General features: G+C 37.1%; 1 protein-coding gene across 2 annotated transcripts in view; it reads left to right on the top strand.

The window, feature by feature from the left end:
• The first annotated feature begins 1,855 nt into the window (after nt 1-1,855).
• The window catches only part of LOC133518788 (transcription factor Ken), a 37,313-nt gene continuing 13,449 nt past the window's right edge, over nt 1,856-25,719 (top strand). The window contains exon 1 of one of the 2 annotated variants that reach the window (XM_061852491.1): nt 1,856-2,008. Coding sequence is in view for 1 of the 2 variants with exons in the window: in XM_061852490.1 (XP_061708474.1) it covers nt 7,239-7,306 (68 nt within the window). In the remaining variant the exon portion in view is untranslated. Of the gene's footprint in view, nt 2,009-6,989; nt 7,307-25,719 lie in introns of those variants that run through there. The other variant, XM_061852490.1, reaches the window with a different exon arrangement.

The following is a 25,719-nucleotide window of genomic DNA, read 5'->3' as shown; positions in this document are numbered from 1 at the left end:
GTTTTGACTTACCTACTCATGAATAAATCATCTTTAATTAAATCGAAATGAATTTGAATCAACTAACTGTTAGAAAATAAATCTTTACCGATGGGTACTTACTGATTGAAAGTAAAAAATCGCAAATCAATTAAATCCAATCATGATTTTTTTTTATACCACGTCGGTGGCAAACAAGCATACGGCCCGCCTGATGTTAAGCAGTCACCGTAGCCTATGGACGCCTATTATTTAATATGATTCAAACGAACTAATTTTTACCCAACTATAAGTATGCATAAGATATTGAGGCACTGACAAACGAATGACATTAAGAGGGCAGAAACGCAAAATTTTAGTTTTTATATTGAATTTTTACATGTTAGTAATTCACACGGAAATTAGATAATTTTTACAAGGGCATCTAACCAAAATCTTAAAAGGATGAAGTAGATTCGATAGAAAAAAACACAAAACCATGTCTAATTTTGATTTCTTTTCAGTTGTATTATGAACGGACGCCATGGCGCCACATTTTTTTCGTTCGGTTTCGAGAGGATAAAAGGTATAAGTAAATTAGCTGGTAAATTAATAAAGTCATATTTGGCTTAACGACATTTCCAGTACAGCGAATAGCAATAACAACAGCGTCACTGGTCATTACCGTCTAAATATATGTTAATGCTGACCCAACTCACAGAACACTTGTGTACAAACGTTCAACGCTAAAACGACATATAATTTCAAGTCATACGTAGGATAATATGATGTTTTAATATTTAAAGTCACAATGGTTTAAGTGTAGTTGACGCTAGCGTATAATGCATCTCTTTGATTTCGTGGAAATATATGGTCAGTTGAGCACACAAACACATATTACGCTGATTCTCAAAAGAATAGTAAACTAATTGAATACAGTTGCAGTTTATCTGCATCTCCGTGTAAGATCAAGCACGCATACGAAAAAAGGAAACGGGCAGTTATAATGCGATTTTATGTACCTATGCTATTAGTTATATTAGTATATAGTACGTGTCATCCACGATGACGTGCAGATTTGTCAAATCTAACCTTTAATATCATGACAATAAGAGTCAAAGCCCGCGTCGTCGTAAATGACTCGTTCTATAAGTAGGTACCTACCTATAGGTAGGTAGGTGTATATTTACATGAGTATGTAAAATAGGTTATTATGAAAATCCCAGAAAATAAGATCTACGAGTATGAGGCCAACGATCCCAACCTACCTACAGGTAAAAATAAAATACTAAGTTTTTTGTTTATACTACGTCGATGGCAAACAAGTATATGGACCGCCTGATGGTAAGCAGTCTCCGTAGCCTATGTACGCCTGCAACTCCAAAGGAGTTACATGCGCGTTTCCGACCCTAAACCCCCCTCGTTGAGCTCTGGCAACGTTACTCACCGGCAGGGACACAACACTATGAGTAGGGTCTAGTGTTATTTGACTGCGGTTTTCTGTAAGTTGGACCTTCACAAAAATAGTAAGTAATAGCTTGTGACAAAAATAATAGTGTACATGCCCGCCAGCAGTAAAATCAACGCGTGTGGTCAATTGTGTCAGATGACTGGGTACCTACTTAATACGTCATGAAAATAATAAATTTTACCATACTGGTTGACCTACATTAGGTACCTACTTGGCCGTGTATGGCACCTACTCTGTAATTGATATAGGTCGTTGCCAACCCTACCAGGTCTCGAGACGGGAAGCGTCTGGTGCACGGGAATCGACCTTGGCGGCGTGATTCATCGGCGAAAGTGGGAGAAATGCGGTGCGGGGCGCGGACACTTTTACTTTCTGTGTGGCGCAACCGGCGCGGGCGCCGCCACTCGCTCGGCCCGCGGCCCGCAGAGCCGTCGCGCACACACCGCGTCGCAACACCCGGATTACAGTGATAGTGAACCCTGGATTCTGGATTCAGTGTGTATCCTTGTGAAGTGTCGTGAGCGGGAGCCGTGGCGCTGGCAGCGCACCGCGCCTACCTTTCCAACATATAGTCCCTTGGTAAGTTCTTTACAGGGACTTTCACTGCTTTCTTTGAGAGTGTGATTACAGTAGAAAGTTGTATAGAAATGCTGGTGTTATAGTGATAATCGATGTGTAATACGGTGTTGCGTTGATGCTGTACGGGACGTTATTATACCTAGAGCATTCGCCACATCTCGCGCAACAAAATCTAGATAGTGATTGCAGTGAAGGGGAGCCAAGTATCGACTTAGGCAAAGCGCACAATTGGCGTCACCCGCGAATGAACTTCGGTTCGGGTGTCAGAACAGTAAATAAAGAAGTGAAATATCCAAGGACAATACAACTTTCAAGTGATTTCGCGCGCGGCCGACAATAAAAACTTCGTAACGCGCTGCGCAACCTCTCGGCGCACTTTCGACGTCCGCCGACGAGCTGCCGCTTTCAATGCGGCTGTTACAAAACCTTTGCCATGACGAATTTTCTTTCGAAAGTTTTCATTTATGAGTAATTTAAATCGATATGAAATAAGTATTTCGTTTCGATTGGGCAACGCGTTCGTCGTGAAAGCGCAGCTCACCTTTGCGTTAATGATCCAGGAGCCGTGACAGAAAATCATGGCTGGCGAGGCATTACCGGCGGAGCCTTGCTGCCGCCGTGACCACCCGTACGGTCAATGAGTTGGTGCCATTACAGCCGGCACGTTTCAAGCAACTGTCATCATTAAGTAGAACTGAAAGGAACGCGGCTCAAGGCCAGTTGGATAACGAATTTTCGTTTAATATTAATAAATGGCAGCCACGGTCGATCGTGACGGGACGGTGGGTACGGATGCGAGCGCAAGAGCACTTTCACGTGCGTGATGGAGATGCCCGCAACGTGCCGAAAGCAATCCAATTACATGCCAACTCCGATGACATAACCCTCACCGACCAATTAAAATTTAGATAAAGTCGTTATTTTATTACAGACGAGCACGGAAGTGATAATGGCGCGATCGTCGATAACTCAAGATAAAATATAGTTTTAATTTCGCTTTATTCGTCGAAATATAATTATTCAGTTTTAATTGCGGCTATTAATCTTCATGCAAACCTGGCGTTGCCTTCAAAGAAATGTCAAAGGACATAAACGCACTGCGTATCATTTTCAGGGTCAAGTAGGATGCTAATGTAAACAATATAGTTAAAGATTGATCTCTCCGTTAACTCTACATATAAATTTTACACTACAAAAAAAATCTTATCAATCCTTAAACACCCAACCTTTAGGATTGAAACAAATGAACCTAACCTGAAATCACCTCAAAACGCTTTAGGGGTAAATAATGAGACATTTTTCGCTCAAGTGATAGTCTCAAATATGATCCAATATAGCGTGATTTCAAATTACGCAATGTTTAAAAAGTATTCCACTTTCGAATAACGTAGGCGTGGCAAAACGTCAGAATAAAGATTTACGATAAAGATCGTGATTTAGCCAATGACAAAAAAGTACAATGCATATACTTAAAGTGTTAACTTTCACCCGGAGAAATGGTTGCGCGAAAGTTCAACGCAACGCGGATGACTTCATCCCGATTTCACAGGCTGTTTTTCGGTTCAGAGATTATGCGTAGAACAATGAAAGTTAAAGTACCGTGAAGTGAGCCACGATTCAATCTCAAAATTTGAATTTTATTGTAGTAGGTATATTATATTGCCGATATGTGAGTCCGAATATATGTATGTTTATTTACTTACCGAATATTTGGCAAGCTGAAAAGTTCAGTGTTAGGGTCGGCAACGCGCATGTAACTCCTCTGAGTTGCAGGCGTACATAGGCTACGGAGACTGCTTACCATCAGGCGATGCTTGTTTGCCTCCAACGTAGTATAAAAAACTACAGATCAGGTTTAAATATATGTACAAAACAAGGTTGACTGGTAAAGAATGCCTCATGGCATTAAGTCTGCCTTTTGTACTATAAGGTTTTCTTTTGTGCAATAAAGATTAAATAAATAAATACAACTATGTACTCTATCGCCTTTTCAATGGAGTCGTGTCCCTACAACTATTTGTGGGTACCCTGTTTGATACTAGTTTATCTCCAAAGTAAAATTATACATATGTAGTTTATATGATTTTTTTGCATGTACAATACTGTTTATCAGCGTATAAAGATGCGACAGAACAAAGTAAAGGAAACCTTTATCTCGCCTCGTTAAAAAGACAACAAAAAAGGAAACAGGATGGTCATTTGTCGCAACCGTCCTTCCTCGATTAATTTATTCACTAGCGTGTTTATGAAATATTTCACTACAGGTAATCGTGCATTTAGTAACTGCGTAGATAGGTACTTCGTAAAACCCTGAATGGTCTATTGTTCTGCAACGCATGAGGTGGTAATACTGTGATGAATTAATTCTATACTATACCATGGTAGTCTAGTCTGCCTATCAGTGTCGAACGGAACGTTGAATTCGGCCTATTTACACGATTAGGGTGAGGTGCTAATAAATTTTATTTTTTCGTTGTTTTGATATCGAAAATCAAAACAACAAACAAACCTAACCTAACCACCTCGCTACTCGTGTAATTTTTGGGCTGACCGGTAATTGAGTGTTGAGCGTGGAAGGGGAATAATAAGTTACTGCATATTTTTGCTAACAGCACTGTTTTGCTATGTCACATATTCAAAATAAAGCATTGGGTTAATGTGTACTACTGGTTCAATGTTGCGGTAAAGGTAGGTACTGCCCTACTCATCACTTACATTTTCTGAAAAGTTCTTAGTAAACTGTGAAACATTTGTATTCGAAATCTATTCAAGATATAGTTGTAGAACGATGTATAGATATATTCCCCGTCGGCTACTAAAATTTTACCTTTCTCTCGCCGGTATTATAATAGATATTAATACAAGTATATTTAACTTTATTTATTTAGTTAATAGATTTTGCTTCCTGTAACCCTTATAGGTTATGTTATCAGATCCATGTACAGATGCAATTTGTCCTAAAGGCCATGTCACAAGATACGAGAGTAAAAAATGAAAAATGTCGCGTAGCTTCTTGTTTCGATACTTCGAGTTCCGCGTTGTAATTTGTCATGGAAACAATTTTTATCGTGACAATGTCTCGAATGCGCAATAAACTTAGCCGTAATGTGGGATCCTCCCACAAAATTCAGTTTCAATAACATAAGCGCATAAATAGGTAACAAACGGCAATAAAAGTGATTCTCACAGGTTTATATAAGTCGGGCAAAATTTGCGATTATCCAATGCCGTAGACAAAGCCGGGGAAAGGAAAGTGGAAAGCGGTTACGTTGAGAGCTGGAGCTCGCATCTGGGCGTTAAGTAACTAGTGCTTTAAGAATAACCAGATTTGGGTATCAATTTTTGAAAGCTTGGGGGTAGCACCCCGCTTGCAAGCTGCGAATTCCTTCTATAGGATGAATACCTACTTATAGACCTTATAGTCTAGTCTTAACTTAGTTTTTGTTTTTACGTGTTTACTTCCATTTACCTACATTTCCCCCCTATTAAACTAGCATAATGTCCTATCTATTATTGAAAAACGAACGTAGGGTTTTCAATTTCATACTTTTGAATTTCATACTTATTTTCCAGTATTCCTGAAAATGTAATTTGCTTTAAGTTTGTATGGACATTAAAAATACGAAAGACTCTAACTTCATACCAATGAATTAGAATTCAGTAGGTACAACTTATACACCAATAACTAATAGTAATAAATGTCTATTTCACAACATTACACGGCTTTCTTTAAATATGAAACCTATCGAAAGACAATCAATTGTAACAAGCCCATCTAATTATCATTTTCTCGTGCTCAAATTTCTAAACGACAACTGTTATTTGAATAACTTCAAATCATTTTACCTAATTGCTTGCTCAGCAGGTTCATAATGTTTTCTTATGAAATACGAAAGTTGTGCGATTAATTCCTATTATTTATTGCATGTGGGTAAGTAATTGTTTGCATCGTAATATTTCAACTTTTTTTTCATAATTCGTCAGAAATAATTATCATTCTTTTATTAGTCGCTGACCTAAAATTATCTGCTGACCCTGAATATGAAGGGCTATTCAGATAAACAAAATTATTTACGTTTCGCTTTGAATTTGTTATAATTCGTACCTACCTACTGATTTAATGTTTATTTAAATAAAAGTAAGACTAACAACTGAATATGAACAGAGATTTGGCCGTATTTGCGCAAATATGGATTTTTTCTCTTTTTATAAATGTGCCAAATTCTAAATAGATTGGAAACTCGGATATTTAAGCAAATATGACCAAGTTGCTTGCGGCCTATAAGACCTCGCGCTATTGCTGTGCAATGTGAAATGGTAGATAAGAAAGTAGTGCACATTTCATGCTAATGCAATGCCGCTGTAATGACTTAAGAGTAGGTACTAGGTCTGAAACTGTTTCATTTAGTCCACTTGCGCCACGCTCGGCTCCTGTCCACCCTCGCTAAATACGTGTCAAATTGCCAATGACATTATCAACTTTCATTGCATCATCGTCATCAGTAGTAATTACACTGTTTGACCGCCGGCCACCGTTTGGTAAAACAATAAAGCAATCTGTCGCGCTCATTATCAATTAACTAGGACAATATTTGCCTTCGCATCGACGTGATGCTGATGCAAACAAGATTTATAGCTCCAATTGCGGGACATGTAGATTGAGATTAATTTATGTGGAAGCATCGCTTAAGCTGGAAGCGACTTCAAGTAGGTAACAGCGGCGTAGGCGATGGCAGTACACATTGCAACGTGCCGATTTGAATCCAAGGTCTTTCCTAGTGGAAGAGAACGGAGTTTCCTGCGGCCGCCTATCTCTGCGCACACGGACAGGCGCACGTGAACGCACACGCGCCCACGTGTCGTTATTCTTTGTGTTCAATCTTTCCTAGCTACCGTTCGAGGCATCTTCTTTTTGTGGTGTCGACTGGCGTTTGAAGTTGGAGCCTGTGAGCGGTTCATTATATAGGCGACGGGCGATGCGCGCGGCGCGCAGTTAGTGTGTCACTAGAGTCGGCGCGAGAGGTGGCCTGCAAGGACTGAGCCGCGCCGCCGACTTTTTTTGTGCGTGCGATGTTTTCACTTTCGTCATTTTGACCGGGCCAGTTTGATTTGACGTCGCTCGCGCACGGACGTGCCTCGGGATCGGACGGCGCTCGTCCTGTGATCGGTGCTCCAGGATCGTTTGGATTTTTATTTTCTGTGAGGAATATGGCTGTGATACAGTGCTAATATGTTCGATAGCAACCTACTTTTGAATTTCTACAATGAGATTGCGCATAGAAGTCTACAGTTGGCAAGGTTGGTAAACATAAACTTATGGTTTTGATGTTCAGGATGGTCTCAGCCTTGTGTCTAATGAACGCACTATTCTGCGCCTCATCCGCCTCTCGCCTTCGCCTCTGAGCCTCGCGGAGAGGTTAATAGGTTCACATTAGACGGTGGTTTGCGAAACCGACTCCGGCGTAAGGCTGAGCCTGCGCCGCCTCGCTTTTCCACGCCGAGTTTCGCGCGCATTTCAAGCAAAATATTTTCATGTGCGCCGTCATGTAAATATATGCGAATCGAGCGTGTAACTGGACTAGACTAGATAAATATATTCGTTGTTTATGTTTTGTTCACCTACATGTATGCGCACTTTGAATTGGGTTAGTAACATAGAAAATTAATACAAACTTAATGAATAATCTTTAATGATAAACGGCCTATATCTGAAGGTCTCTAGCAGATTATTCTGTAATCTAGAAATAAATTAAACCAATAATAAGTTATATAATATAACTACATGAAATACCTATAAGGTAAATACTATACTATCTGACTAATTTTCAAACAATTCAGTTAAATCACGAATGATCAAGTCCAGTAACATGAAAATCATTCTCTATTTATTCTAACCCCAGAAATATACCTACCGATATGAAGCATAATAGTGTCGAATATTAATTTTGCATGTCAATGACATCTACTTACTATTTGGCGCGTGTATTAATCAATTACCTAATTTAAAACGCGTGATAGTAATGTCCCAGTCACCCCTGACCCTCAGCGTCCATTGATGACACTCGTCTCAGTATTGTCGAAGAAAGTTCCGCAAACACACAGATAAGTCTATTTATTATCTAAACAATGACTGTATAGATAGTAGTGTTGTAATCGTAGTAGAATTACACAACGTGCATGATACTGTTTTCGAGATAAACAGAACTGTGTCAATGAAGACTGACAACCTACCTACACTACACTACATACATCTAATGATAACTAATACGCTTGAAATATTACATCTAATTAAGCATAATTATGTTTAAATTAATTTAACTTTTGTTTAATACCAACTCAATAACAAACCAATCAAATAAATAATTTATAATCTTATCATTCTTAATTTCCGAAGTTGAGTAAGCGGAATTCGCCGTGTTTTGAGTTAAAAACAAAAATAATGATGTCAGTCAACATATTTACATCAAATGTATTTAGGTAGGTACTAACGCTATTATTTTCATGTTTTATTATCATTTTATGGTTTATTTTACTCCAACAATTAGTGAACATACCTAACTTAAGTAAATATCATAAAGTGAAGCTAATTTTGTGTCATAGGTATTACCTACTCGATTTAAAAAACGACTATAATTTGTATCTATATAGTTAATGACTTTAACTGAAAACATCTGGATAAATCTAGCTTGACGCAACAATTTTAGAACAATTACCTGTGTTCCAATTAATAGCCATCCTATTTCATGCCATTTAACTTTAAATGCGAAAACATTTACATAATTAATCAATAAAAATAATCATCGATAAAAAGAATGCCTTAAATAGCCTTAACAACCTTCGCGCCCGATTAGTGCGTACGATATTTATTAATAATCTGACAATAGCTGGTAAAAGTTCGATAAGATTTTCTACTAGGTATCACATCCCGTATAAAGAGAATGCCCAATCCTTTATGTGCTCGATTTTTGATTGACAAATAGTTACCTAGCAACAAAATACATAAGGTATAAATTAATTTGATTAATATCGCGCACATATCGGATTTGGCATCCTCAACGACATAAATGTATTTGATATAAGATTATGAAAGTGTCTTTTTATCAGTAAGCGCCACGTTTGCTTCAATCTGATTGGAAATATAAACCCACCCAAATTCCAATACAATTCCTTTACATTTGTTTATTTGTTCTGTATTTATTATCAATTATATTATAACTAATGATAGGTTATAGGCGTTCTAAAATTGAAGCGCTTATGTTGTTCAAATTGTACAAGTTCCCTTTAGTCGCCTAGGCAAGCGTGAAATGTGAACGTGCTTTTGCGCACGCCGAAAGAGGAAATGACAAGCTTATATTTAACAACGAATATGTCAAAGATGAACGGAATGTAAAAATTAATCAAAAATAACAGATTTAATTTAATAGGTATTGAAATAAATATGAAACTATTTTTGTGTTCCTTATGTAGGTATGAGTATAAGTGTTTAACCTATCTATAGTGATAATATATCATTGGGTATAATATGTTTCGAATTTTAATTGTCATAGAATAAACTTTCGATATTTAAAAGACGCATTAAATGGACAGTTTAATTCTCTACCAATTAGAAAATGGTTTGTAAATGTAGTTTTTATCTCCATTAGCTCAACCGCCGAACTATCACTGCTCGCATCCGGCTTGCATTGATATATAATAGAGATTAACCTACCTAAATGGGATTTTAAATCTAATTGGAAAACTCATATTTAGCTTAAAATTTCCTAAAATAGATTTGTGTTTAGAAAACAAGTTTCCGATTAAATTAAAAATTTGCATACATATGTAAGTAGGGTGACAATGCAATATTATGGTCCAACGAACTGATCTGATGATGGAAACGAAGTGGTCATAGGAACTCTGTGATGAAACAACGCAACCTAATTGTGTTTGGGGTTTTTAGAATTGTCGCGAGTATTAGTTGCCTTTGGTAAGAATACAGTCAGCGATAAAAGCTTGTACCGAAAATGAAAATTATTATTTTAGTGTTGTATTTATACGTCGTAATGAAAAACATATCAAAATAAATGAAGCTTTGCTCTAACCTCCCAACAATCCAACAATCCGATTTTCCATTAATTTATTAGTTTTCTCGTGTCCGTGTTTGTTAAAGGAGTAGGTAGTTAAATTCTTTCCCAAATCGTAATTTTTCAGCGCACGTTAATATTGTAACAATTGAAACTATATTTATGTACCTATCTTATCTTTATAAACTATTTGTAGCAAGTTTTACAATAGTAAGGACTGAAAACCTGAGCTCCGCGGAATGTTTTTAATATCACAATCCCTAGTTTCGCTATTTTAATTATTTTCTTAAAAAACTGCAATCTTTATTATTCAACATACTTACATGGATTAATAATAGATTAACCCTTTACTTATGCAAAGGGTGATATGCCACCCACATTGTATATCGTTTACAATTGTCAGGTTTTAGCTCCAAATCTCCTACAAAACGTTTTATTGATCCCTGAAATTATTATTTTATGATCTTCATTCTCAACACGCTTCTAAATACATTCATGTTTCTTTGGCAGTCGTATGAATTCACTTGACCAGTAAGTGGTAGTTAAGAAAGACGAAAACCGAAGGCTTTACTTAATTTCAGAGGAATAAAAGCTGATAGGTTGGACAAATTCGTTATAAATTGTAGATTTAGAGTGTTGTAAATTTATCTAATCTCATCCTTTGCTAAACATTCATGCATTTTTGGAATATGACGGGAATTAGGATGTGGGGTGAAACTATCCCACTGCCTTGTTAGAGTTTGACTATGATTTATTTATTTCATAATATGAAATTACAATATAAATTATATTAAACTAATCTATTTGAATTTATATTAAAGAAAATTGATTATGTGGTAAATATTCTGTCCATAGCCCGGTTAATTGTCTTGTATCACGTAATAGAATTGTTATTGTGTTCCACCTACAACTAGGGAATTTGCGTAGTTTAAACAGCTCCCTATAAAGACTTGGGAGATTTAGAGTTAAAAACTGACTATGGTAAACGATATACTATGATGGAGACATATCACCCTTAACCTGATCAGAATATAATTACACTAAATTGGATATGGCAGTTCATTACTCAGACAGGCAATGGGATTACGGTATCCCACTTTTTTCTAGTTTACAGGAACATATCCAACTTTTGTAAAAAAAATTGTACAAGACATCCAATATGATGAGACAAAGATTTGTAACCGAAGAATGCGCGTGTTTTGATTTTATATATAGATGTATAAAGTACTTATTTAAATACGTGCATTCTTCGTGGCCTGGTAAAGGGTGAATACTGACTTATCTTTTCTTGTAAATATAAGGAATTTCAAGCAAACTAAGAAATCTATCCGGTGATCTAATCAATTATATAGGCTAAATCAATAAACTAGCTTTGCAGATATTAATAAATAATAACCAGTTGTAATCTTTGACTGCTCCACAAATTATCTCCGTCGTAAACTTATTTTGGGATCTGAAATTTAATTGGGCAAAATAGACCACAGTGTTGAGCTGGAAATGCTTACATGATGCAGAAACTAAATGTGAACACCCAACATTATTATTATAGTGAAAAAATCGTTGCATAACAAAAATAAAATATTTTGTTACTATGTACTTACACTTACGGCCCGATTCGAAGAATGAGATACGATAACGATATGTTATGGTTTAGATAAGTTCTATTTATATATCGTTTGTATGTCGTATAATTGACAGAAGCAGCTCGATTCGGGCAACCAATATTACTTTGACGTTAGAAATATCGTAGATAGATATTTTTGGGATCACAACGGAATCGAAATAAACGTCAATTTTGACATGTTGTTTAGTTACAGATCTTTTAAAGTTCTTAGGCGTGACTTAATCATTCTTCTAATCGGGCCGTTACTCAAAAATGTGGCCGCGGTCGGCAAGACGTCCCACTTTGTCGCTTGCCATAAGGACGAGATTTCCTTATATCTTTATATGAATAACCTTTCAAGGCGGCGTTTTGCCGGTCGCGGTCACAAATTGGAACTCACGAACTATGTGTTACACCGGGTGACAGGTCGTGTAACAATAATATCGGTTGTAAGATGTTGGACATTAGTATTTTAGTTTACTTCAGTTTTTTTTTATTATTTAATGAGTTCGCCTAATTATTTCTTCAGTATAGTTTTTCAGTAAATTTTATGAATGTGGCTATCCATACATAAAACACAACTTTAATAGTTAGATATTTATAATACATTCAAGTAAATAAAGTAAAATAAAATGCCATTGACCTATTTTTAGTTTACCATTGACAATGTCTCGGCGAATATTTTCTATTTTTAAGCGACGTGTCTATTTATAACATAATCCAACTTACTGGCGCCTAGTATATTATCTTTGCTTTACTTGTCGTATATAATTAATACATTGTAGACTATTATTGCAAGTAATTATATTTGTATTTATTTGTGTATGGCATGCGTGTTAATTTGTTGTAAGTAAATTCATAGCCAGTTAATTATAATTGATCGATATTGTTATTTTATTCGTATCGTATACATAACTTCCGCGTGGTTTTATTGAGTTGGCCCTGTAGGTATTCATTTATGATTGTGGCTATGTATAATATGTATAACTAGCGAACCCTCCGGCTTCGCACGGGTTATACAGAACCTTAACAAATTATACGCCTAAACCTTTTTCAATAATCACTCTATTGATAGGTGAAAACCACATGAAAATCCGTTCAGTAGTTTCTGAATTTACCGCGAACACACATACATACAGACAGACAGACGCGGAGGGTACTTTGTTTTATAAGGTGTAGTGATAATGGTTGGAGAGCCCAAGAGGGGATTTTTGTAGTTACTCGAGCGCGTCAGATTAAGTTATGAGTGATATCTTGCTACGCCGTGAAGTCTACCTTAACCGCTTTTAGCTTTTTTCGGTAAGGGCATTTAATTGTGGGATGAGCACAGATATTCATTCCTTAGTCATGGATGTTTTCTATTTATTTAAGTATTTGTATATTATATATATCGTTTTCTGAGTACTTACAACACAAGCCTTCTCGGCTTACCGTGGGACCTAATTAATTTGTGTAAGAAGTCCCTATAATATTTATTTATTTTTAGCCATCTATGTTGATCCGTTGGTTGGTGGGGTGTTTAAGAAATCGTTAAGCAGATTTTGGTAATTTTAGTTCTATTGTGCTATTACTAAATCTGTCAATTATTTGTACGCATTTTCTTATTATTTCTACGCGTTTTCTTAATCTGACGGTTACAATTTGTAAATTGGCCGTCAAACTTGTGGTCGTCAGATTAAGGAAATGCGTACAAATACTTGTCAGATTAAGTTATAGAAAAAATATAGTATTAACTTGGACCAAAAAGACAAAATCCACAATTTCCTTAACGATTTTTTTAACCCTCCACCAACCTGCGAAATTTTAAATCTGTAGACGCTTTCCTGCTCGTTGGAAAATAAAACTTTATGTAAACTTTTTTTCTTTCTATCATCTCATCTTTCGATTACAATAGGTGTCTACGACGCTCGAGTAATTACACATTGAGCATCGCCGGCTGCCGAGCTATGTCTGACCATAACACCGCGAGCTACATGTAGGTCAAACTGAACAAATTGTATTAAGGGGTGAACTCTAGAAGTAAAATCTGTTTCATATAATTCGGCGGACTGATTGTCGGAGTTTTTTTTTAATGTAATAATATTTAGTTCTAGTACGTATTGCGCGCGCGAAGTAGGGTCAGACATTAGAAATAAGTAAATAACCCTGTAATTGTTTATATCAATTATAAGCATGTTTGCTTTCCGTCGCATCATTATTTCGATTTAGAGCAAATTTGGCAGTTATCGCTTACACGCGCTGGGAACCTAGATCTTTCATAAACTTTGCACAAACTAATTAACAGTAATGTAGGGACCCTCTATCTTTGCTGTTATTATAGTTAATAGCAAACAAATATGCGTTGTATAGATGTATAGGTATATAATAATATAAGTCTATTTACTGTAGTAATTAGATCACGTTATGATTCCATCGCAACCTGCTTCCAGGAAACTGGACATTATAACGATGAATTTATCTTACTCATTAAAACAGCTAGTGAAGGAAAACTTAAATATAGGTAATAAAATATTTGTTTATCGTGTGCATGTTTGTTAAACACACATTTGTAATTTAGTAAGACTTATCCTTACCGTGCTGTACGTACTTACCTATCAGTATTTTTACAAGATTTTATTTAACTTACAATGTAATTATGTATGTTTTTAAGGTTCAAATTTTGCAAGATAAATTTGACCCACTTCCCGGTTTCCGATGAAGCTGAAAATTTGCATACATTTGTAAGTCGGTTGACAATGATGGAGACAGGAGATAGCCATAGGAACTCTGTGATAAAACAACGCAACTTAATTGTGCTTGGGATTTTTAGAATTGTCTCGTAGAGTAGTAGTTGCCTGTGGAAAGAAAAGTACAGTCAGAAATAAAAGCTTGTAGCAAAAATTAAATTTTTGCCAAATACTTATTGTACAATACGTCTAATAAGTAGCTCTTATTTAATTGATAATTTACATGTTTTTTTTATTATTTTAAACTGCATCAATTCAAAGTTCAACAGTAATAAAGATGACAAATTATTCATACCAATATTTCCAAGCACTTACGCTAGAATCTAGGTTTACAACATTTGAAACACAAACAATTCTGAAATCCAGAATGCAAAGCCAACGGCTCAATGTCGCAATCGGCACTTATTCCTTGCAGAGTCGACATAAACATTTCTCGGAACTACGAATTTAGCCGGTTCGACGTAACCATACAAACTTACCGACAAATGTTTCAGCCCTACACTGAAAGAAATGTTTTCATAACAGTAAATAAATATTTTGTTTCACAATAAATACGACTTGCGAACTAATTTTTGCCTGTTACAAAATTTATTTCTTTTATAACTCAAGTTTTTTTTAATTACTTAACGAGTTCGGCTAAATATTTTTTCAGTGTAATTATCGTTCAATGAATTTCTTCATAGCTTTTTGATGTGACATTGGACTGAATTATAAAACTCTTATCAGGCGGAACTGTGGACTGATTAGAACCCACATTGAGTAACGCCGGCCCAACTATCAGGATGCTACATACGGAGGACCAGTAACATCATTTCGTTAACTTTTAATCATTAATAAATCACATTTTAACGATGTCTTACCTCACTAGTAGACCGTCACTGTCTATTAACACACATACAAGTGCTGATTCGATTAGTGCGACAAAGTTTCGGCGGCACTCAATGCCATTACAATTATAAATTTCATTACAAAATAGAAACTCTTTCGGTTTTAGTGCCTCTCTTAACACTGAACTTAATTCAAGGCCGTCTATTTTAGGATTGTAAAACTAGCAGCACAAAAAAGCGGCAGTTAGCTCATCAAGTCATCAGTACAAAAAGCTATTGTGTCGGCATGTTCAATAAAGTTAGAGGCCTGTCAGGAATCGCTCCCAGCCCTTTCTTGTTCCCGTTTGGTACAAATTACCGAAGGACGTTCGAACTGGGTCACTTCGGAAATAGTTTATTGTTATCGGCGTGCGCACACGCACGCGAGGCGTTCGATTTTCAAACGCTCACGCATACAAACGAGCCCCCGGCTCATTTCAGCCAGCTTTATGCTGTTCCATCTTTAATCTTATTTACTTAACGGTTTTACTTCGCAACGGTTTCCGTTTCTTTTAAATTCTAAAAAATCTAAAACCAACTTTCTTAAGGCCGACTTGTCAATAAAATTGAAAAGTCGAATTTATGTTTTCATAACATTAATTTAATGTCCTTACGAGTTCCAAAGGCCACATGTTTTGGTCTATTAGTTTTATTACGCGGTTACCCTTGCGTTGAATATTTATTATTTACAATCTAATGCTTTCGACAGGCCCTTCCTATTGCGTTGTCTATCATTACCGCCTGCGTTACAAGGACTTTTTTATTTTACTCGTTTTCATACGCTGAACTAACGCGCTTGTGTTTAAACTTAAACCTAATTACATTATTGCTGTACTAGTCGTTAAGGTTTGACATAAATATTAATGCACTGATTTCACGCCACTTTCTGTAACGATCTTAATTTTATATATTGACTTGTGTGCTTGACCTTCTTTAGAAAACAAATAGCTCATAAATGTGTATGGATGGATGTATGGTATGTACAGGCAGTTATTAGCTATTAACTTAACACCTCTAATAGTTTTAATGACTGTACGTATATTGTATAGACTGATGACAGATATTACAGGGACATAGACAAAAAATAAATCAAATACCATCGTCGAGCCTTGACCACGCTGATAAATTAATTAGCGCCAGTTGTCACAGCGGTAATAAAAGTCCCCATCTCCTATGAATAAATTCTGATTGTTCGCAGGTTTATGGGCAATCCTATCGCTGGCAAGTTGTAAAATAACTTAAAGGCCTCAAGGCTTTCGAACAATAACGCACACACGGCCGCTGGCACACCGCCATGCGTCGTATAACCTGTACTCACAGATAACGTAGGCTATCAATTTGGTCTAGTACATTCACAACCGTACGAATCTGAGTTCGCATCCGGAGTAGGGCGCGCGTGTGGTGGTGTGAGGCACGCACACTGTGACGCGGTTTCCCACAATACCCCACTCTGTATTCCACTCATGCGCACGTGGTCTAAACACACACATACACGCGCAGAACATAAACTGTAGTAAGTAGTGAGTACCGAAGCCAAAAGATCGTGAACGAAAGCACACGCTTCACTCACTGATGTATTTTTAGCAAAATTCCATTCAGCGGGTAGGTCAGTTACTATTATGACTGAAATTTCGATAAGGCGTTCATCAGGCTACGACAATTTCATGCCATGCTTCACATGCTGCGTATGTGCGTTTTTCCCTCAATTATTCTTATAAATGCCTAATTACTAACTTTTTTAATATTCGGAATAAATTTTTAGTAACTAAATTTACGCTCTAAAAACCTTACACATTTCTACATTTTGCGTGCAAATATAATTATGTTTAATTCACATAACACAATGAAACTCTTCGTGCCTGCAGAAGTGCTAAAATCTCTCATTATTTAAGAATCTAGGTCACTCACTGCATTTACAGGTGCATTAGGAACCGCTAATGCTATTGTAGGCCAAGAGAATTCGTTGGTGGAGATAAAATTAATTACCTAAACCAGTAAATACCTTCTCACAATGGAATTACGAAACTGTCAACATAGCAAAGAGAAACACACCCTATCTTGTTCCACAGCGTTCACGCTTGCGCTTAAATTTATACCTTTAATCTTTACGTGACCGTAGAAAGTGTGGAACAATGCGCAGGCGATGTGTTACTTGTGTTAGGAGTGTTATGACTGTGAGTCAGACTTCGGTGTAATCGCTCGTATGATTCAATATCCAGATTTTCCATTTTAGAGAAACATTTCGTGTTTAGTTTCTACGACACATTTTGCGTCGTTATTTTGCAGTCATCGAAATGATATTGCGTTGTTTGCTAACAGTATTTAACTAGTAATTTCCAAATGGTCTAATCCATTCTATTGTTTTTTGTGTACACTTTTATTTTTATGTTAATATCTATCGATTACGTCATTTATTTATGATGTAACCTTCAGAAGAGCCGATATATAATATTGCGTCTCATTCCAGACTTTTTTGTATGAAGCTAATTCAAAAACGAAAACTAGTCCACAAGATACTGTGCTTATCTGCGCACCCGCACATTTAGCTGGGCTTTTATTTGCTTTGCCTGATAAGTGTCAAATTAGGACAGAGATTGCATTGTGCCGACACCGAAGTTCGTGTCGTGTCTACGGCAGTTTTTGCAGCACCGGCAAAAATGGTCAACAATCAATAGTGTCGGTATTTTAAAAGGCATGTTAAATATGTACTCGTATAGCGCTTGATGTGAGTATGTTGAGGACAAAGACCATGTTTATAACTAAGTTATGAAAATATTTTCCTTATTGGCTCAATATGTATTTCGGTTAAAAATAAATAAACCTATTGTAAACAGTGCCTACATTTTATTATTTGTTTGATCAGAGAGGAATATGTTTATGAGCAATAGCTAATATTAACAATTGTTAAAAACAATTTAAATTGATGGATTACTACGAACAATACGTAGATTTTAAATCCTCATTGAATAGCTATTGAAAACTACCACTGCTATGTAATATATTTTACATATATTTATGGGTATTGAGACGAAATAGCTACAGAAAAAATACTAATTTCGGCACACCTTTTGGTAGAGATTATTTTAATCAGCTTTCGTCATTTTGGACGTCATCGAGACCAGACCAGACCGCTTACCTGGCGTAGGTATAAAAAGTACAAAACAAACTAGGTAAAATAACATATTAGCATCTCTCCTCCACATTTACTACAGAAATTTTCCTGGAGACCTTGAATTTTCTGTAATGTAAATAATAAATAGCCGCCACTTCTCACAAGTCATCGCTCAGCGCTAAATGGAAATTCCGCAATGCGCTCTCCAGCACGTTATATTCCATCTACGTCTCGATGAAAAACATTTCCCATAATTAAAATCATTGCTAAAAATTCCATTACAGTGTCACGACTGACGTGAGTCATTTTAGTGTAGCCGGCATCACCCAGGTGGTACTTTCCGGAAACCACTTCGATTCAAGACCCCGAACATCACGACATCGCGCAAATGAGATAACCTTTCGTATGAGCTAATAAAAATATCGCCTTTCAAATCGTTTCAACTGCATGTACTCTTACGCTTTTTTTAGACAATCTATTGAGTAGTTTTTAACTATAGATCCCGAGTAAAATTTTCTAAAATATTTAGAAAATTGGTGTTTCATGTTGGTGTTTTTTTCACCGAACCACTAAAAATCGGCTAACCTAAAACTAAAATCCATACTTCGTCATTTTCTTAAAATCCAAACAAGATAGTACCTGATAAAAAAAAACATTAACTTCAAAATATTTCTTACCACCCAATGAGAAAAATGGGAAAAATACTTTCGAAACTAATGCAAAATTACATATAGAATGTATAACATCCATTACTCAAATCGATAAAGAATCACCTCTCGACATTGCTAAACGCAAACTAGTCCAAGATGCTCAATATTACCCCAAAAACTCACGTAACCGTGATAGGTGTAAAAGCAAGGAAATCAAAACCGAGCCGCGTTACGTCGGTTGTTACGTAAAACCTTTCGTATACTTTCTCTGTCAGCAAAATTTAGCGTGGCCATTACACAACAGTACGAAATGGCAGTCGTCGAAATTTCATCATTTCGGGCGCGGGAAGAGCACGGCTCGGAGAGTACGGCTGTGATGAAACGTATGGTATTATGTATGTATAATACTTTCACGATATGCGGTGAGGAAAGTAATTAGATCACGTGGTTTTTTATAGTTGTTGTTGCGATTTTGTTAGGCATATTTGTATGGTATTTTATCACCTGTTTTATTTCGTTCGTCATTTTGACCAACAATCTCCAATAAACGCTAGGTAGGTATAATAAAAAAATCCATGTGGGGAAATCGCGGTAGTTTGCGTTTCGTTGTCGCAAGTGGCAAACCTAAAGTGACTTTCACAACATTGTTTATTGATGTTCCAAAAATAGCTTCTCCTGGAATCGCTCAGGAAATGACGAAACGCGAAGTCATCAGTTAGATTAGAATTAACAAACCCGCAGTTGAAAGCTCAACGCGACATCCCATTTCAACACGACTGAATGTAAAGTAAACATTAGCATATTATTTTCCAAGTGTTACGAAACACAATTTTTTTTAAAGAAATGGTAAAGATTTTTATCCAAGATTATGCATGTAAGGTAACTTTCTAAAAACTGCTCTTGTGACCTTGAAATAAAACGCTATTACAAAACCGCGTGCCGCTCGCCGCGCCGGCCCCCCTTCCTATGCAGCGGATCTACGCACACACCAGCGCCCGCGCCAGCGCACACTACCGCGCTACCCACCGTAGAAAGGACCGGTGAAAAATCTAGTCATACTACCTTTCAACACTTGAATGAACGGGTCATATCGTTAGACTTAGAAAGAATCCATGAACACCGACGTACCTACCTATCTAATAGAGACAATAAGTCACAATTGATTCATCTAAAGCATTGTTTTCCCAGCTGGGTGGGTAACTGGGTACCTAACTACCTACATGCGTCAGAGAAAAGTCCGAACAATGCGTAGGTCACTAGAGGCCTCCATCGCCTTCGCTGCCGCACGCTAAACGCCTTATTATTCGGTTTTGAAATCATCGCCTTCCAAATATGTGAAATCCTTGAACGTGGCTATGTGGGTCATGACCAGGTCCCAATATGTTTCTCGTAGATGCTTTATTAGCATAGTTCTGTGCGGCGTGCGTTGCGCAACACTGTTGACTTTCATCCTGAAGGTCAAGTACCATCCTATTTCAAAACGGACCTTGGACGCGTCTCGCTCACCTCGGACAGAACAAGCGGCTAACGGAAGCGATCTTCCATAATCGATAGAAATTAAATGTTTTAAAATTTAAAGACCGCTTACGACTGTATGTAACAGGTATAAAACTAATAATATGTGTAGGTATTTATTTAGACATCTGAACAGACAGCAGGCACCTACCGAGCCAAGGTCAAACAATTTCGCGCCGTGAGAACCGCCTTATGTAGACGACTTAATTCATCATAATTTGTAATAATAACACAAGAGATATTCAAATGGCTGCCTACAATCAAATCCGACCTTTTCCTAGACACGTTATTTATAAAATGTCATCTAACTGCCGCAGTGATCGCAAAATGTCGAACACGAACTCCATTTGTTTCCGAGCCGTTGCGAAAATGTGGAAACACGCCGGGGGCAACGAGAGCATCAATCAGTCAAGCATTTCTAGAAAGGAATCTGTCCGGGCCCGGCCCAAGTACTCAGCGATAGATCGCTTTGACCGTGACGATTCTTCCTGACAAGTCATCGTCAATTAACGTCTCTATTACGTAACTCTATTTACTTACTGAAATAGGCCTGACTATTTAGTTTCCAATTGCTAGTAAAGTATGTTTATAGTACAGTTGTTTGCAGTCGTGTTAGCGAGTATCTGGCACAAGGGATCGATCGTCAATCAAACGCAAGGTGAGAGTGTAACTGCGGAGCTATTTTAGCATCATCGAAGGTAAAACTCATTCGCGCTTTCGGCCCAAGACTCTCTCGAGGGTACGACGCCGTTTATAAATAAATACATCTGTCAGTTGCCAACGGAGCTGAAATTATAGTTAATGTTTAATCAAATGCAACAAAGGTTCTATTAACAGTGGAGTAATTAAAAATTACATTAATATAGATACTTGCAACAACGACTTGCTTCCTATCAAATAGATAAGTTGTTATATTACTTAACACCATAGGGTTATCATAAAAAAAGGAAACATTAGATATGCATAATCAGAACTAGATGCGTTTATCGATTATTTAAAGTCAGGTGACAAGTCGTTATGGTTTCATATTATTCAATTATTACCGAGGCAATGACAGGCATGTAACAGTAACTAAATCCGACTACGTTGATTGACAAATATTATCATATCGATAACAATCTCGGGCATTCGCATTCGATTATGTTATTAATTCGGACAGTTCCGTAATAACACAATTACAACGCAAAAGAAATTATCGTCGATAACCTTATCGACCGACGATTTTCTGCCGACGATAGTAAACAACGCGGTCACATCAACATCTCGTGCGCACAAAGCAATCCGGAAACGTGTGAAGAATTTCGATAGGCTTACATAGCGAGATAAAAATGCCAAGGATGGACAGTCGGCTCGTTGTGTCGGCAGTGGTTGTTATGAATGGCGTGGCATTTGTTGTGGAGCTGGTTACATAACGTTTGTGTGGATGGTGCCGGGGCTGGCTCCACATTTCGTCCGAAGGCCGCAGCACAAAGCGCGTGCGGCGTATCGCTCGCCACGCGCGCCCCGCCGTTTCCTGTTTGACAACTATCCACTTACATCACTATCGCTTTCTGTCATACTTTGAGGTCTGTTAGAACTTCGGTAAAGGGGTCTTGTTGCTAACTAGAGGTACCTTTGTCATTGAGGTACTACCGGCATTACAGCGGATCCCACCCTGTTAATTCATCGCCTCTCGTTTTTGTTGGATCATAAAATCATCCAGCGTGGTTAATTATATAATTAGCATTTCGTTGATAATGAGCGTATCTATTTTGTCGCAAATTGCGATTTCGGGTTGTTATAGATTGGTGACAGACGGTTAAATTTAGCCGATCGTTTCAGTTGTGCAAATAGAGCAGAAACCCGTTCACGAGAATGTCAATGCGCCTCTCAAATAGGATTTTCTGCGATTGTGGCCAACCAGGCCGCGTGTCGCGCTCATCGGGGCATGCTGATCAGCCTGGATTCTAGACAATATAATTGTTTGTAGATATATGGCTTTGTTTGTGAATACATTATTATAATAAGCTCGTTAATAATAAACGCTATTAACTCCAAGTAACCAGTTTGAACAGATTTAGTTAAAGTCTTAAATAGAAGTGGAATTGACTGTGCTGGTGCTATTCTTGGCAGGACCTGGTGAGGATGCATCAGTCACGCCCACGACCCTACAGGCGTTTAGATTATTAATAACCGGCTCTATGAATGTAACTCGAACATCGGCCAAACTGTTTTAGATGGACTTACACTTGACCTCATTCTTTATTTAAATACAACTGTTTAAATACTTGTCTCTATCGATAAAAGGTAATGTGACGTCGCCAAGATTAGTATGCATCCTAATGAGAATAGATTTAGGTAACTATTTAAATTAGGGACTTTTCTCCAGAGACTTGCAATATTGAGATTCTTTAAGAAAGGAGTACCTATCTGAAATACTTTAGTCGCTTTTCGTTTGAGAACGGTCGACAACGCGCACGTTAGACTTGAGTTGCAAGCATCGACAACTACCACAAGATATAGTAACTGCTAACCATCAAATGGACCGTTTTCTTGTTTGCTACAAATGTGCTATGAAGAATCAATTTAATAATAAACTTACACGTAAAGAGAATTCCCACAAAATCAACATTCGAACACAACAAAGCACTATTTAAAACAGATTGTAACTGTCCTTGACTAGCACATGTGAAATGTAATGTAAACATTAATTGTATCGAGAATATTACTTTTATAAATTGTATATTTTCCATTCACCTCACGACTGGTCGAGCAAACAACCGTTTGTACGTACTGCGTACACGTGCCAGACATTCTACTTGGCTAATAGGAAACCGTTGAGGTCTAGAAGTACCTAAAGTCCTTTTATTCGTATCTAGTCGCACCATGCATATTAATAGCATATTGAATTGACTAATCAATCAGCTGGTGTATGACCTAACTTTTCATATGTGTGGGGTGGTCAAAAATCGTGAGCTAAAAGTACAAAAACATTACTAATAATTCCGTCAGGACCCTTATCAAACGACCTGTCTGGCCTAGTGAGTAGTGAACCTGCCTCTGAAGCCGATGGTCCCGAGTTCAAATCCTGGTACGGACATTATTTGTGTGATGAGCACGAATATTTTTTTATATAATAGTCACCGTCTCAGGGGCGTAAGGTAAAAAATGTATTCACTATTCATTAGTTTTTTGTTATAGGTTCCTACATAGTACATGTAACGAAACGGCCAAGCCATATAATTATTATGACTAACAGTGTCTGTGAAGTAAGGGCTTGTAGAATAGAAACTTGGTTCTAAATGAGATCTGATAACTTTTTGACAGTGCGAGCCTTAAGAAAACAAGTATGAAACGGGTGATCACCCGTTTACATATTTTTCCATCTCCGGTCGATAAAATCACATCACGTAGGTAAGCAATGACTAAATAAATTTTAATGAAACCACCTGAGGCATTTCCTTTGCGCTATTATATGGAATTCTTCAAGAAGCGGTTATTCAGGGTTCACACCGGCCGGGAAAGTATAAGTGGCTTCTCCGATATTGCTATGTCAATGGGAGACGGTGACTGCTTCCAATTAGGCGGCTCGTCTGCTCATTTGCTGACTATCACATAATAAACAACATGTTATGGTCCTACGGGGTGCAAAATTCCTGGGGAATTGCTGTGAAAATAGATACAAACACTTAAAACCTATGTATAGATAATTAGATATGCAATACAATAGGTTTTTAACTTCAGAGGTGCTACATGCGCATTGCCGACCCTATTGTTGCACAGTTTTTAGTTTCATGAAACAATTCATATCAGTAAGTAAGTAAGTAAGTAATCATTTATTGCATACCATGGTACAATACAAGTTGTTACAAGTGATAAAAGAGTTCACATGGCACCCCGGTGGGGTATGGCAATTTCCTTAAAATTACATTTACACAAGGCTACTTATATCTAAAATATGATTTTTCTTAACTAATTTGTGTAACAATTGTGAAGGTACCACTATATAATATCTATATCGTTGTCCTGCATGAATTCGTCAATGGAATAGTATGATTTTTTATAAGGAAACACGAGCTAATAAGAGCTTTTCTTTAAAAGCTGATTGTCATCGAATGAACAAGCTGATTTTGTAGATGCAGCGCCATTAAATTTCTTTGTTTTTCTGATAACCAAACGTAATCTGCTTGCAAAGTAAGACATTCCTTGTATCTGTAGAGCTGGTCTGATGGGGAAGGTAAGGTTACCCTATTATAAATTCTGTCATTTTGTCGTTGGGGCTCGTTAAAATCGTCTTGAGAAGTAGTTATTGACAGTGCAAAACAAAGAACAGCGGACATTAGAAACTGATAACATTTTATTTAAAAAATATTGTAGAATAGGTAAGGTACATGGGATCTCCCGACGGTTTTCTATGCTCTTTAAGCTTATGCAAGCTATATTATAGTACTATAATGATGCGTTTTGTATCGAATAATAGACCGCTTTGTTCCCCGTATGTGATAATTTTATCTATATAGACATGTAACCACAAATACCTCGTTTGTATAAGCTGAAGCCTCACTTTCTGCTTCGTGTTACGCATTTCCTCCGCCTGTGCGAACTACTTTCGCTTTTCCTTTTCGATGTAACCAGTACGATATACTGACGTAAATATAAACATAACTCGCACACTTTTATGTTTGTAAACAACATGATTGATTTTTTTCACCTAACCAGCTCGTTCGTTCTCTTTATTTTTCAAAAAGCGATGATAAAATTGTACATTATCCAAAAGAGTGGCAAAGTAATTTGATGCAAATTTTAAGTTGGTTCCTCATGTTGGCTGGATTCATTCATTCATTCCAGCGTTCATTTGGATTTGATTTGTAATGATTAACAGTTAGTATTTTCTTCGCATTGGTGTGGTGAACATTTTTGTGTTTCACTCAGTGGCAAAGTTTGTTTAGCCGTTGTATCTTAATTCCCTCGCAACGTTCAAAATTCGAATTATGGAATCTTTCGCTTGCTCTGGTATCAAAGCAATAGTACGAGGGTTACGTATATATATTTATTTCCTTTAAAACAAATAACTATTGATGAAGCAGTTTTTACGTAAGGTTACGTCTGTATTCGCGTGCTAAATTAAGTTTCAGTCTTTTCCAGTCTAGATCAAACCGCCACTTTCAATTATTGCCTAACTAGACAGCGAAAGTGT

This window comes from Cydia pomonella, chromosome 6, assembly GCF_033807575.1.
Source record: "Cydia pomonella isolate Wapato2018A chromosome 6, ilCydPomo1, whole genome shotgun sequence".
Lineage (NCBI taxonomy): Eukaryota > Metazoa > Arthropoda > Insecta > Lepidoptera > Tortricidae > Cydia > Cydia pomonella.
The sequence above is the reverse complement of the archived record's forward strand: the minus strand, read 5'-3'. Positions and strand labels throughout refer to the sequence as shown.